This window comes from Solea solea, chromosome 17 (genome assembly GCF_958295425.1).
Source record: "Solea solea chromosome 17, fSolSol10.1, whole genome shotgun sequence".
In the NCBI taxonomy this organism is placed as follows: Eukaryota; Metazoa; Chordata; class Actinopteri; order Pleuronectiformes; family Soleidae; genus Solea; species Solea solea.
The window spans coordinates 674,536-688,457 of NC_081150.1; the positions used below are offsets into that span (position 1 = coordinate 674,536).

Below are 13,922 nucleotides of genomic sequence, written 5' to 3' on the forward strand. Positions count from 1 at the left end.
GCACATCCATGTGCTTTGTGGTCTATTTTACTCTAAATTGCACCATAACATATGAAATAAACCCGTTCAGGATAATATTTTTCCTGTTTTCTCCTAAACGTACACACAGAGTGGTGAACATTCAAGAGAATTCAGGTTTCAGGTCTTGGGTCTTTTAAGTGTAGGGTTGTCACTGTTTTGTTTATTCAGATATATTATTTTTTTTAAATGTTCACCTGGCTCTAGCAGCTTGCAGAGATTTTAAAATACAGCGCCACAAACTTTAAAAGAGCACCTCTGATAACATGAATGAATGAATGGATGATTTGAAGGAAAAAACTATATATTTATGTATATATAGTATATTACTATTATTTCTATTGTACTTTGATGGGGTGATGAAAATAAATCATCATTTTTTTTTTAGAAGGCATTGCTTTTGATTTATTTGCATGTTGTCACATGGAGATTTATTTCTGCACACTATGAATGCAACGCTGCCAAGAAATGACTGATTTTGGAATTTTTGTTTTAGCATCTCAACTTCCCAAAACATTAATACACTACAATGTTTTCAAATGAGTCAATAGACACTGAATTGTGACACCAGGTGAAAGTTGAAGAATCCATTGAATTGTAAAATTCAAGAAACATGTGATCACATGTGATAGGAAACATTTGTGTGTGTGTGTGACACATAAACATGTTACTTGTGGAGTCACAACACTACATACAAATACTACACGTTTTTAGAAGTCATTACAGAAGCAATTATTATTATTAATAATAATTATTTCTTTTACTTTTTGGTCAAATATTGCCAGTCGGAGTATCATTTGTCCTACGTACCATGAACGCAACGCTACAATCTATTGTTCACTCCCTTTTCCCTCCAAACCCCGCCCACTCGCTGACCGGCGCCTGTGATTGGCTGAGAGTGAGAGCGGTGCCGTCATCGGTACGCAGCGCCCATTCATCTCTGCACTTGGGCGTTGGACTCCGCATCTTATTAGCAACGAGGGAGATTTCTCCATTTTGCAGGAGGCTGCCTACAGCGACGCGGCCACACTCTGGGATTTTACCGCTACTTCTTCACCTGTTCTTAAAGAAAGACAAACAACAACAGCGTCCTGCTCGGAAGTGGACTTTGCTTTACATTTTCTCTGTCAACTTTTTTCCCTTTGTGCGCAGCGGGAGAGAAGCGGCGGAGAAGAGCAGCGCGTTTCAACAAAGAGGCTCGTGGGTCTTTGTTCGCTGTTTTTGGGGGGGATCGCAGTTCTCTTTGTTGGAGCGGAGGAGAAAAAAGAAAAAAGAAGCTATGGGAGCGCAACTGTCCAAGGCACCCGGGAAGGCTGAGACCGCGGCGGAGAAGCCCGGGGAGGCTGTTGCTTCACCCGCCAAGACCAACGGACAGGTAAATGAAATTTAAACATCCATCCATCCATCCATCCAGCACCGGTGAAAGGAGGGAGGGAGGGAGGGAGGGGGTCGCTGCGCACTCAGGGCGCAATCCGTGCGTAATTGTGGAGATTGAATGGGGAACAAAATGGTTACTCTTTGTTTTTTTAAATAATACTATTTTCACTAAATGAGCAACAGATGATGAGTGTGTGCGTGAGATGTTGAGCAGGAGGTGCAGAGGAAACGAGAGCAGAGTACTTTGGTTTTTTCTCCTTTCAGAGGAAGAAGAAAAAGAAGAAGCAGAAGCTTTTGTTTGTACTTGTTTCCCCTCTGAACTCGCCACGCGCTGAGCGGCTGATTTGTGCATTTCCTCCTCCTTTTTTAAAATGTGTCATTTGTTGGGATAACGTGAGTTAAGCATGCACGGTTTTCGTTATACGATCAACAAAAGGACAGTGGGCTTTAAGCTGGAGCTCCACGCCTTTTGTTTCAGATGCTCCCTGGGTCTGAAAGTGGAGATGGGCAGCCGGAGCAGGCAGGAGGAGCGGCGGGCTCAGAGCCACTGCTGGCCCCGGGGAACCTGGAGCTCCTGTGAGCAACAGAACCTGTTTTTTTTTCTGTTTTTTTAAATAAATAAAAAACCAGGTTCTGCTTGATGTTTTAAAAAAGATAAACTCAAATCCTCGTTTAGATGTTTTTGATAAATGTTGTAGTGTGAACTCTGTTGTGCAGGACTAATGAGCATCTGCTGCTTTAATGAGCAGCTGCTTGCTGCTGCGGCCTCACACTGCCCCCTGCGGTCCAGAGGGGGCACTGCACTCATCCAGAGAGTGAAAGGAAAGAAATTTGGGCAGAACTAGGGTTGGGTATCGTTCACGTTTGAATCGATACTGATACCGCTGCTGATACCGATATCCACCGGTGCCTTTCTTTGCACTCATTACAGCGGACACGAGCATTCGCTCTTTCACCAGAAATAACGTTTAACGACAGAGTAAATTTAGTGCACTTTATATAGAATTCATCAGATCCCAATACTGAAATGCAACACATGACACAATTGTCCCTAAACTGAGTCTGAGAGCGTCGTGGCCATATACGTCACCATTATCATATTCATATTACTTGTACAAACGTCAAAAACGTGTTCAAATAGTAGAAAACTCAAAATGTATTGGAACAGTTCTGAAATACATGTAGATTAGACTTGAAATAAAATGTTTTTTTTTCAAATTGGCATTTAATATATGAACATATAATAGATTTATTAAGAATTTGAAAATGAAAAGTATAATTAAACGTGTTGGTTACTAATGCTACTCACAATTATCATCCGTTAATTTGTTGGTACCTTATGAGGTGCCAAGTTTCGCTGTTTGCCTTTCAGCAGATCGGATGAGTCATGTTTTTAGGTTTGTGTCTTGTCATTTGAACTGCCACCTACTGGCCTTATTTCATGCTGCACCTTAGGGCGATGTTTATATCTGAAGACTACCATCACAGCATCTGCTGTCACATCGATTATGCAACATTTAAAACCTCATGGTGATGTGCCATCTTTTAGCACAGCCCTCGTATCCACAGGTTTTGGGTACTTGACATTTGAATCGATGCAGATATTAGCGCTGGTGCTTTGAGTTTACTTTACTCTGCAATAACACATTTGTAGGTAAATGTGTGAGAAAAGTACATTTTCTAAAGTTTAACTGAGAAAATGAAGTGAGGCAAACAAAAAACTTTCTTGTGCATCACTAATCTGCAATAATCCATGAATGACAATTCGGTTGGCACTGTGTAAAGAATCGGTCCCCAATCCAAGCTCTGAATGTTGCTGACTCCAGGCTGCAATGACTCTCTTGCTGATTTGATGGTATCTGCTGCCTGTACATGACATTAAAATAAACTGTGTCTCTCTTTTTAGGAGAATGGTCATGTCAAAGTGAACGGGGACGCTTCTCCTGCTGCAGCCGAGAACGGCAAAGAGGAGGTGCAGGCCAACGGCAGCGCCGCCGCCGAGGAGAGCCCCAAGGAAGAGGCAGAGAAGGTGGAGGCCGAGGCTGCCCCTGCCGAGGAAAAGGCAGAGGCTGCCGAAGGAGAGAAGGCAGAGGCTGCATCTCCTGCTCCTGCTGAGGGAGAGGTAGCAAAGGCGGAGGACAGCGCCACACCTTCTACCAGCAACGAGACCCCCAAGAAGAAGAAGAAGAGGTTCTCCTTCAAGAAGTCCTTCAAGCTAAGCGGGTTTTCATTCAAGAAGACCAAGAAGGAGACGGGAGATGGGGCGGAGAACACCGAGGAGGCAGCCGCTGCTGCTACTGAGGCGGCACCCACAGAGGAGGCCAAGTCTGAGGGCACAGAGGAAGCAGCTGCCAGCGAGGAGGCCAAACCTGCTGAGGCAGAGGCAGCGGCACCTGCTGTGGAGCAGGCCAAGGAGGAAGTAGAGGCCAAGCCAGAGGCAGCGGCGGCAGCAGCAGCAGCAGTGGAGGAGAAACCTGCCGAGGAGGCTAAGGAGTCCACACCTGCAGAGGAGCCAAAGGTGGAGGAGAAGCCGGCCGAGCCCAAAGTGGAAGAGGCGCCAAAAACAGAGGAGGCGGCGGCCCCGACCTCACAGGAAGCGGTGTCAGCCGAGGCTCCGGCGGCCGCAGCTGCAGAGGCTGCAGAATAAACCTGAAGAGAAAAAGAAAAGAGAAATTTTAAAGGAGGGGGAAAAAAGATAATCAAAGAACTTTTCCCTGCTTGTGTGTGGGAGCAATGCCAGAGTCTGGCTTTTGAAGAACTTGTTGACAAGCAGGGATATTTTAAAGCTTTTTCTTTATTTTATTTTTCAAAAATGTTTTTGGTTCCCATTTCCCCCCTCGACACAAAACCCATCTCAGTCCATTGTTACTTCCATTCCAACGGGCTCAGAAGGCGGGTGGCTTCAACACGTCCCACCAACACCATCCACACTCTGCCACATCTTTTTTTTCATCAGTATTACGGTTTTTTTTTTCATTATTGAATTTTTATACAAAATGTAAACAAAAAGATGGTCATGGACATGCCCATTGTATGAAGGAGGAGGGGGCGGAGCTGTAAAGAAAGGGGGGGTGGGGTGAGTTCAGGGAGGGAGGAGCCTATATTTTAAAAGATGAAATAGCGATGAGACCAACAAATACATGCGGTTTTTACAAACACTACGTCATTCATTCCCACAACACGACGAGACGCCAGTCCCAGATCCTTTAGCTATTTTTTTAGGACGCCATATAAACTCATAGGAGCTTTTTTTTCACTTCTCATTAGCTGTTGCCAGTCAGTGATTCAGTAGAAATACGAGTTGTATAGGCTTTTATTGTTTATTGTTGGTTTTACGACCTTATTATTGAAAAAAAAAATGTAAGTAATGTATAGGCGGGGTGTTTTTAACTGTGATTATTGTACAAAATGAAATCCAGAGCTCAAGAAGCACATGACATTTGCAGCTCTCTCTTTTTTCTTTATTTTTCCCCACCCGCTCATTTTTGTAAGATAACAACCAAGACGCAGAAAACACACACACCCATACAAGAGAAGAAGAAAAACCCCATCATCATCATCATCCTGGTAGACCTTAATTCTGGACTCAACAACCAAGCTGTGATAAGTGGAATGGTTAACTGTTTCTTTACTGTGGTATGTTTCTTTTTTGATTACAGCAAACAATGCTTTTTTCCCCGTGGTCATCATTTAAAGAACCTATCAGATGCAAATGTTTGTGTCGCATCTTGTCTCGCTCTCTCTCTCTTTTTCTTTTCATTTCTTTTGTAAATACTGGACAAGCTTTGGCCAATTTGACTTAGAGATGGAATGTAACTTTGCTTACAACAACAACAACAACGACGACAAATGCTATTAAACTCCTCTGCTCAAGGTGTTCTAATTTTCTGTGAGCACACTAAAAGCAAAAAAAAATAAATGTGAATAAAATTTGAGCCTGTCGTCTGTCGTTTTTTTTCCTGTGCTCTCTGGGCCTTAAAGGTGTGTGTGTGTGTGTGTGTGTGTGTGTGTGTGTGTTTTACAGCAGCCATTTTGTCAGCTCACAGAAGGAAACGGGCGTGAACCATCCAATGAACGATGGTTGGATTCCATTTAGTTTGCTCAGGTTCACAGACACACGGTGCTGACTTGTATTAACTGTACAGAATGTCATTATTAATGTTGTGATCATAAACACCTGATAACATTCCCACCATGAAAGCCTAAAAATAGCTGTTATTACCAAACATGGCCGCAGCCCCCTCTGCTGGTCCATACAGGTACTGCAGGAGGTCAGCCATTTAAAAAAACACGTTTCATAGTTTCAACAAATAATACTAAAAAATTGAAACTATTCAAAATTAAAACTGAGGGAAACTGGTGTTTGCAGGAAGGGAAATTGGAGTGGGGTGGGGGTCATCGGGGGGGTTATAGAGAAAAGTCTAAAAGACACACAAATGTCCAATCAATCAACCACGCACATGACAGCAACTCCATGCATACTGCAGAATGAGGAAGAATGGATTTAAGTGACTCTGTAGAATGTGGAGTGGTTGTTGACCTGAGAGAGAAAATACAGTGAGCAGCAGTTTCCTGATGTCAGAGGAGAGAATGATAGGAAATAACCACTTGTTACTGAGACGGACATCTCAGAAACACATGAGCAGAAAACCTCAGTGAATGTTTTTGTTTTTTTGGAAAACATGAATAAGTGAAGTTGCAGCTTCATATTCCTCACTCTGCTCCCACGGCTGAGGATTCTTCGGCTGTGGTGACGTACTGAGGGCCGACTGCCAATGAAAAGCTGCCGCCAACAACTATTCCCTAAGCTCTGAAGTTTTCACTAAAATAGAGGATTTTGAGAGAAATCTTTACATACTATACTATGACTTTTTTGACAGATTTTGGACGACATACTATACTATGACTTTTTTGACCGATTTTGGACGACATAATATACTATGACTTTTTTGACCGATTTTGGACGACATAATATACTATGACTTTTTTGACCGATTTTGGACGACATACTATACTATGACTTTTTTGACTGATTTTGAACGACATACTATACTATGACTTTTTTGACCGATTTTGATCGACATACTATACTATGACTTTTTTGACTGATTTTGATCGACATACTATACTATGACTTTTTTGACCGATTTTGGATGACATACTATACTATGACTTTTTTGACCGATTTTGGACGACATACTATACTATGACTTTTTTGACCGATTTTGGACGACATACTATACTATGACTTTTTTGACCGATTTTGAACGACATACTATACTATGACTTTTTTGACTGATTTTGGACGACATACTATACTATGACTTTTTTGACTGATTTTGGAAGACATACTATACTATGACTTTTTTGACTAATTTTGAACGACATACTATACTATGTCTTTTTTGACCGATTTTGAACGACATACTATACTATGACTTTTTTGACAGATTTTGAACGACATACTATACTATGACTTTTTTGACTGATTTTGATCGACATACTATACTATGACTTTTTTGACCGATTTTGGACGACATACTATACTATGACTTTTTTGACCGATTTTGGACGACATACTATACTATGACTTTTTTGACCGATTTTGAACGACATACTATACTATGACTTTTTTGACCGATTTTGAACGACATACTATACTATGACTTTTTTGACCGATTTTGGACGACATACTATACTATGACTTTTTTGACTGATTTTGGAAGACATACTATACTATGACTTTTTTGACTAATTTTCAACGCCATACTATACTATGACTTTTTTGACAGATTTTGGACGACATACTATACTATGACTTTTTTGACCGATTTTGAACGACATAACATACTATGACTTTTTTGAGTGATTTTGATCGACATACTATACTATGACTTTTTTGACCGATTTTGAACGACTTACTTAACTATGACTTTTTTGACCGATTTTGGACGACATACTATACTATGACTTTTTTGACCGATTCTCAACGACATACTATACTATGACTTTTTTAGTGATTTTGAACGACATACTATACTATGACTTTTTTGACTAATTTTCAACGCCATACTATACTATGACTTTTTTGACCGATTTTGGACGACATACTATACTATCACTTTTTTGATCGATTTTGGACGACATACTATACTATGACTTTTTTGACCGATTTTGGACGACTTACTATACTATGACTTTTTTGACCGATTTTGGACGACATACTATACTATGACTTTTTTGACCGATTTTGAACGACATACTATACTATGACTTTTTTGACTAATTTTCAACGCCATACTATACTATGACTTTTTTGACTGATTTTGGACGACATACTATACTATGACTTTTTTGACCGATTTTGGGCGACATAATATACTATGACTTTTTTGACAGATTTTGGACGACATACTATACTATGACTTTTTAGACAGATTTTGAACGACATACTATACTATGACTTTTTTGACCGATTTTGAATGACATACTATACTATGACTTTTTTGACCGATTTTGAACGACATACTATACTATGACTTTTTTGACTGATTTTGGACGACTTACTTAACTATGACTTTTTTGACTGATTTTGGACGACTTACTTAACTATGACTTTTTTGACAACATTGTGTTTCTTGTGTGGATTAAATGGTGTGTGACCACGTATTCACATGTCCGTTGGCTGAGTGGTTTATCATGCTGCCTTTTGGGTGCCAGCCTCCCCCAGTGGACACTGGTTCGAATCCCACCCTTGACAGTGACTAAGAAAAGTTTAGGTAAGAGTATGATTCTTGGACGACATACTATACTGTGACATTTTTGACCGATTTTAGACGACATACTATACTATGACTTTGTTAGTTAATTTTGGACGACATACTATACTATGACATTTTTGTCACATTTGGACGACATACTAAACTATGACATTTTTGTCACATTTCGGACGACATACTAAACTATGACATTTTGTCACATTTTGGACTACATACTAAACTACGACATTTTTCTCAAATTTCGGAAGACATATTAAACTTTGACATTTTTGTCACATTTTGGACGACATACTAAACTATGACATTTTTGTCACATTTCGGACGACATACTAAACTTTGATATTTTTGTCACATTTTGGACGACATACTAAACTATGACATTTTTGTCACATTTTGGACGACATACTAAACTATGACATTTTTGTCACATTTCGGACGACATACCAAACTATGAAATTTTTGTCACATTTGGACGACATACTAAACTATGACATTTTTGTCACATTTTGGACGACATCCTAAACTATGACATTTTTCTCAAATTTCGGACGACTTATTTAACTATGACATTTTTGTCACATTTTGGACGGCATAATAAACTATGACATTTTTGTCACATTTTGGACGACATACTAAACTATGACATTTTTGTCACATTTCGGACGACATACTAAAGTATGACATTTTTGTCAAATTTCGGACGACATACTAAACTATGACATTTTTGTCACATTTCGGACGACATACTAAACTTTGACATTTTTGTCACATTTTGGACGACATACTAAACTATGACATTTTTGTCACATTTCGGACGACATACTAAACTATGACATTTTTCTCAAATTTCGGACGACTTATTAAACTATGACATTTCTGTCACATTTCGGACGACATACCAAACTATGACATTTTTGTCAAATTTCGGACGACATACTAAACTATGACATTTTGTTACATTTCGGGCGACATACTAAACTATGACATTTTTGTCAAATTTTGGACGACATACTAAACTATGACATTTTTGTTATATTTTGGACGACATACTAAACTATGACATTTTTGTCAAATTTCGGACCACATACTAAACTGTGACATTTTTGTCACATTTCGGACGACATACCAAACTATGACATTTTTGTCAAATTCGGACGACATACTAAACTATGACATTTTGTTACATTTCGGGCGACATACTAAACTATGACATTTTTGTCACATTTCGGACGACATACTTGAACTATGACATTTTTGTCACATTTTGGACGACATACTAAACTATGACATTTTTCTCAAATTTCGGACGACATATTAAACTTTGACATTTTTGTCAAATTTCGGACGACTTATTAAACTATGACATTTTTGTCACATTTCGGACGACATTCTAAACTATGACATTTTTGTTACATTTCGGACGACATATAAAACTATGACATTTTTGTCACATTTTGGACGACATACTAAACTATGACATTTTTGTCACATTTCGGACGACATACCAAACTATGAAATTTTTGTCACATTTGGACGACATACTAAACTATGACATTTTTGTCACATTTTGGACGACATCCTAAACTATGACATTTTTCTCAAATTTCGGACGACTTATTTAACTATGACATTTTTGTCACATTTTGGACGGCATAATAAACTATGACATTTTTGTCACATTTTGGATGACATACTAAACTATGACATTTTTGTCACATTTCGGACGACATACTAAATAAACTATGACATTTTTGTCAAATTTCGGACCACATACTAAACTGTGACATTTTTGTCAAATTCGGACGACATACTAAACTATGACATTTTTGTCAAATTCGGACGACATACTAAACTATGACATTTTGTTACATTTCGGGCGACATACTAAACTATGACATTTTTGTCACATTTTGGACGACATCCTAAACTATGACATTTTTCTCAAATTTCGGACGACTTATTTAACTATGACATTTTTGTCACATTTTGGACGGCATAATAAACTATGACATTTTTGTCACATTTTGGACGACATACTAAACTATGACATTTTTGTCACATTTCGGACGACATACTAAAGTATGACATTTTTGTCAAATTTCGGACGACATACTAAACTATGACATTTTTGTCACATTTCGGACGACATACTAAACTTTGACATTTTTGTCACATTTTGGACGACATACTAAACTATGACATTTTTGTCACATTTCGGACGACATACTAAACTATGACATTTTTCTCAAATTTCGGACGACTTATTAAACTATGACATTTTTGTCACATTTCGGACGACATACCAAACTATGACATATTTGTCAAATCTCGGACGACATACTAAACTATGACATTTTGTTACATTTCGGGCGACATACTAAACTATGACATTTTTGTCAAATTTTGGACGACATACTAAACTATGACATTTTTGTTACATTTTGGACGAGATACTAAACTATGACATTTTTGTTATATTTTGGACGACATACTAAACTATGACATTTTTGTCACATTTCGGAAGACATATTAAACTTTGACATTTTTGTCACATTTTGGACGACATACTAAACTATGACATTTTTGTCACATTTCGGACGACATACTAAACTTTGACATTTTTGTCACATTTTGGACGACATACTAAACTATGACATTTTTGTCAAATTTCGGACGACATACTAAACTATGACATTTTTGTCACATTTTGGACGACATACTAAACTATGACATTTTTGTCACATTTCGGACGACATACTAAACTATGACATTTTTGTCACATTTTGGACGACATACTAAACTACGACATTTTTCTCAAATTTCGGACGAAATAATAAACTTTGACATTTTTGTCACATTTCGGACGACATACTAAACTACGACATTTTTGTCACATTTCGGACGACATACTTGAACTATGACATTTTTGTCACATTTTGGACGACATACTAAACTATGACATTTTTGTCAAATTCGGACGACATACTAAACTATGACATTTTGTTACATTTCGGGCGACATACTAAACTATGACATTTTTGTCACATTTCGGACGACATACTTGAACTATGACATTTTTGTCACATTTTGGACGACATACTAAACTATGACATTTTTCTCAAATTTCGGACGACATATTAAACTTTGACATTTTTGTCAAATTTCGGACGACTTATTAAACTATGACATTTTTGTCACATTTCGGACGACATACTAAACTATGACATTTTTGTTACATTTCGGACGACATACCAAACTATGAAATTTTTGTCACATTTGGACGACATACTAAACTATGACATTTTTGTCACATTTTGGACGACATCCTAAACTATGACATTTTTCTCAAATTTCGGACGACTTATTTAACTATGACATTTTTGTCACATTTTGGACGGCATAATAAACTATGACATTTTTGTCACATTTTGGACGACATACTAAACTATGACATTTTTGTCACATTTCGGACGACATACTAAATAAACTATGACATTTTTGTCAAATTTCGGACCACATACTAAACTGTGACATTTTTGTCAAATTCGGACGACATACTAAACTATGACATTTTTGTCAAATTCGGACGACATACTAAACTATGACATTTTGTTACATTTCGGGTGACATACTAAACTATGACATTTTTGTCACATTTCGGACGACATACTTGAACTATGACATTTTTGTCACATTTTGGACGACATACTAAACTATGACATTTTTGTCAAATTCGGACGACATACTAAACTATGACATTTTGTTACATTTCGGGCGACATACTAAACTATGACATTTTTGTCACATTTCGGACGACATACTTGAACTATGACATTTTTGTCACATTTTGGACGACATACTAAACTATGACATTTTTCTCAAATTTCGGACGACATATTCAACTTTGACATTTTTGTCAAATTTCGGACGACTTATTAAACTATGACATTTTTGTCACATTTCGGACGACATACTAAACTATGACATTTTTGTTACATTTCGGACGACATATAAAACTATGACATTTTTGTCACATTTTGGACGACATACTAAACTATGACATTTTTGTCACATTTCGGACGACATACCAAACTATGAAATTTTTGTCACATTTGGACGACATACTAAACTATGACATTTTTGTCACATTTTGGACGACATCCTAAACTATGACATTTTTCTCAAATTTCGGACGACTTATTTAACTATGACATTTTTGTCACATTTTGGACGGCATAATAAACTATGACATTTTTGTCACATTTTGGACGACATCCTAAACTATGACATTTTTGTCACATTTTGGACGACATCCTAAACTATGACATTTTTCTCAAATTTCGGACGACTTATTTAACTATGACATTTTTGTCACATTTTGGACGGCATAATAAACTATGACATTTTTGTCACATTTTGGACGACATACTAAACTATGACATTTTTGTCACATTTTGGACGACATACTAAACTATGACATTTTTGTCACATTTTGGACGACATACTAAACTATGACATTTTTGTCACATTTTGGACGACATACTAAACTATGACATTTTTGTCACATTTCGGACGACATACTAAACTATGACATTTTTCTCAAATTTCGGACGACATATTAAACTATGACATTTTTGTCACATTTCGGACGACATACTAAACTATGACATTTTTGTCACATTTCTGACGACATACTAAACTATGACATTTTTGTCACATTTCGGACGAGATACTAAACTATGACATTTTTGTTATATTTTGGACGACATACTAAACTATGACATTTTTGTCACATTTCGGACGACATACTAAACTATGACATTTTTGTCACATTTCGGACGACATACTTAACTATGACATTTTTGTCAAATTTTGGACGACATCCTAAACTATGACATTTTTCTCAAATTTCGGACGACATATTAAACTTTGACATTTTTGTCACATTTCGGACGACATACTAAACTATGACATTTTTCTCAAATTTCGGACAACATATTAAACTATGACATTTTTGTCACATTTCGGACGACATACTAAACTATGACATTTTTGTCACATTTCTGACGACATACTAAACTATGACATTTTTGTCACATTTTGGACGACATACTAAACTATGAAATTTTTTTCACATTTCGGACGACATACTAAACTATGACATTTTTCTCAAATTTCGGACGAAATATGACATTTTTGTCATATTTCGGACGACATACTAAACTATGACATTTTTGTCACATTTTGGACGACATACTAAACTATGACATTTTTGTCACATTTCGGACGACATACTTAACTATGACATTTTTGTCACATTTCGGACGACATACTAAACTATGACATTTTTGTCACATTTCGGACGACATACTAAACTTTGACATTTTTGTCACATTTTGGACGACATACTAAACTATGACATTTTTGTCACATTTCGGACGACATACCAAACTATGACATTTTTGTCAAATTTCGGACGACATACTAAACTATGACATTTTTGTTACATTTTGGACGAGATACTAAACTATGACATTTTTGTTATATTTCGGACGACATACTAAACTATGACATTTTTGTCACATTTCGGACGACATACTAAACTATGACATTTTTGTCACATTTCGGACGACATACTAAACTATGACATTTTTGTCACATTTTGGACGACATACTAAACTATGACATTTTTGTCACATTTTGGACGACATACTAAACTATGACATTTTTGTCACATTTCGGACGACA

General features: G+C 37.3%; 1 protein-coding gene across 1 annotated transcript; it reads left to right on the top strand.

Annotated features, from left to right (window-relative positions):
• Positions 1 to 957: 957 nt before the first annotated feature.
• On the top strand, positions 958 to 5,330 carry marcksa (myristoylated alanine-rich protein kinase C substrate a). Its single transcript, XM_058614282.1, has 2 exons — positions 958 to 1,393; positions 3,302 to 5,330. Exons 1-2 carry the CDS (start codon positions 1,298 to 1,300, stop codon positions 4,040 to 4,042), a joined length of 837 nt encoding a protein of 278 aa, XP_058470265.1. The 5' UTR covers positions 958 to 1,297; the 3' UTR covers positions 4,043 to 5,330.
• The last annotated feature ends 8,592 nt before the right edge of the window (positions 5,331 to 13,922 follow it).